General features: G+C 36.6%; 1 protein-coding gene across 1 annotated transcript in view; it reads left to right on the forward strand.

The window, feature by feature from the left end:
• Window positions 1–381: 381 nt before the first annotated feature.
• Window positions 382–2071, forward strand: part of LOC107097015 (1-phosphatidylinositol 4,5-bisphosphate phosphodiesterase delta-1-like) — a 15623-nt gene continuing 13933 nt past the window's right edge. Inside the window, exon 1 of the mRNA XM_015393975.1 lies at window positions 382–591. Within this exon, the coding sequence (XP_015249461.1) occupies window positions 558–591 (34 nt within the window). The 5' untranslated portion in view covers window positions 382–557. The remainder of the gene's footprint in view (window positions 592–2071) is intronic.

A 2071-nucleotide genomic window follows, 5' to 3' on the forward strand; every position in this document is an offset into this window, starting at 1 on the left:
TGTTAAATACACTAGCCCCAGGACTCTTACAGGGAATTAGATATAAGTTTTCAGTTTACCTTCAAGGTTATGGGTGTTTCTTCCACCCCATTCATTCTTTTTGTGTTGTTGTTGTTGCAGAGTGGCCCCAGGAGAGGGTTTCCAGTTCATTTAAACAGGATAATGAAAAGAAAGTGCCTTTTTTTTATGCCAAAGCAGTGTCACAAAGGATTAAAAAGATAAGAATCAGAATAAAAATTCTTTGCAATAGGGTAATTTAAGCCAGTACATGATGGCACAGGCCAGTTTGAGGTGTAACCTGCCCTGTTGTGACATCAGCAACCAGCTTGAATGACAAGCTTGTCAAACCGGTGTTTGAAGCCTGGAGCAGCGCCCTGTATTCAGAGTGCAACCATTTAGCAGTTTGTGCGGCTGCGTTAAAGACGAGCTCCTCTCGACTTACAGAGATTTGCCTTTTCCAGTCTGCAAAGGTGCGCGCAGGAAAAGCAGAGAGCATCTACTCATGAAAAGGAGAAAAACTGAACAAACATAAAAGAGGAAAAATAGCGATAGAAGAGATGGAGACGAATGGAATCGACAAAAAAATTACAGGTGAGGCTCATATTTTATTTGTCTTTAAGTTTTTTTTTTATTGTTCTGTATCTGCTGGGTGTATACCCTTTTTTTTTACTTCTATAACTCTAAAACACCTGATACTAAACATGAGATTATGTGTATTTAAATAAAATAGACAGAATATTTTTAATGACCTAACACTATGTTCTTCTGCAGCTACTGCGGTACATTTCAAGATCAGTTTCAGCCTAAAGGTGTGGCCCCTCCATACACCTTGTTACATGCACAAACACAGGTGTTGGCAAACCAAAACAGAGCCTCGTCCTTGCTTTGACTAGTCATCCATATTCAAACACACGTTCTTATGGTTATCCAGCGTTATTAACCTGTTTGTTTTTACAATGTTTTATGACGTAAAAGGCGCGAGGAAAGTCATAACGCTGTTAAATCACAGCACGTGAAGTACCACAGTCTGACCACAAGATGTCGCCAAAGGGAAGAAGATTGAATAAGGAGAGGCTGCTTTTCTGCAGATTATATATATTTTTTCATTCGAATGTCTGATCACCTATAATATTCCTCTGCGTCTTCCTAATTTCTTACATTTAGTGGTTGTCTAACCCTTTAGTCTCCCTTTTATTCACAAACTACGAGGTTCCGCTTTGTTCCAGTAGGTGGCGCTAAGAGGCCTTTGAAATTAGTGTCAATATCAGTAATTTAATCTTACAGCACTGAGGAATTTGTGGATTATAATTGCTCTACATATACGGTAATTCAAAGTATTTAGAATGGACAAATTTGAGATTTAAAGCTTAAGCTATATTTGAAGTTTAAATTTTAATGAGGCTCCTTAGCCTCCTAGGGAAATATTTCTTCTTTTTTGAGTTATTTCAAATGTAATTTTAATTACAATGTAATAAAACCTGTGATGAGTGTAGACATATTTGCTTGGGTGTGACCTATTGCTAAGAGGTAATGTTGATTTCAAGCTGGACTCACTCTTATGTTTTACAAACTGTAATAACACCTTTTGTTACATTTCCATTAATTAAATTAAAGTTTTATTTTTTTTTTTAAACTCATGTTATCATCTGTAATCGTCAAAATATTCTGTACAAGTCTGGTATGTCTGGTTATTGTGGGTTTTAGGCCGAGTTCCTTCTAAGGCTTTGAGGAATAGAAACCAAAAGTATTCAAATTGTCTCTTTTTAAATATTCACATATGCAATGAAAGGAAATCAACTATTCAAACTATCCAACAACTCTTAAGAAATACTGACCCTGAACTTCTAGACACACTCTAGTTCCCTGTGTACTTGAATCAATGGCTGAATCATGTCCTCCACTTATTGTCATAGTCCTTCATCTGAGTGAAGCATTCATTTTATTTGGGTGTGTTGGAACAGGGATGAACTTTAAAGTCCCAAAGCCATAGTTTCTTAAGGAATGGAGTTGGGGTAATTTCAGATTTGTAAACTTGTTTAAGTTAAGTACAACGTCAGACACATTTCAAGAG

This window comes from Cyprinodon variegatus, unplaced genomic scaffold (assembly GCF_000732505.1).
Source record: "Cyprinodon variegatus isolate N-32 unplaced genomic scaffold, C_variegatus-1.0 Scaffold666, whole genome shotgun sequence".
In the NCBI taxonomy this organism is placed as follows: domain Eukaryota; kingdom Metazoa; phylum Chordata; class Actinopteri; order Cyprinodontiformes; family Cyprinodontidae; genus Cyprinodon; species Cyprinodon variegatus.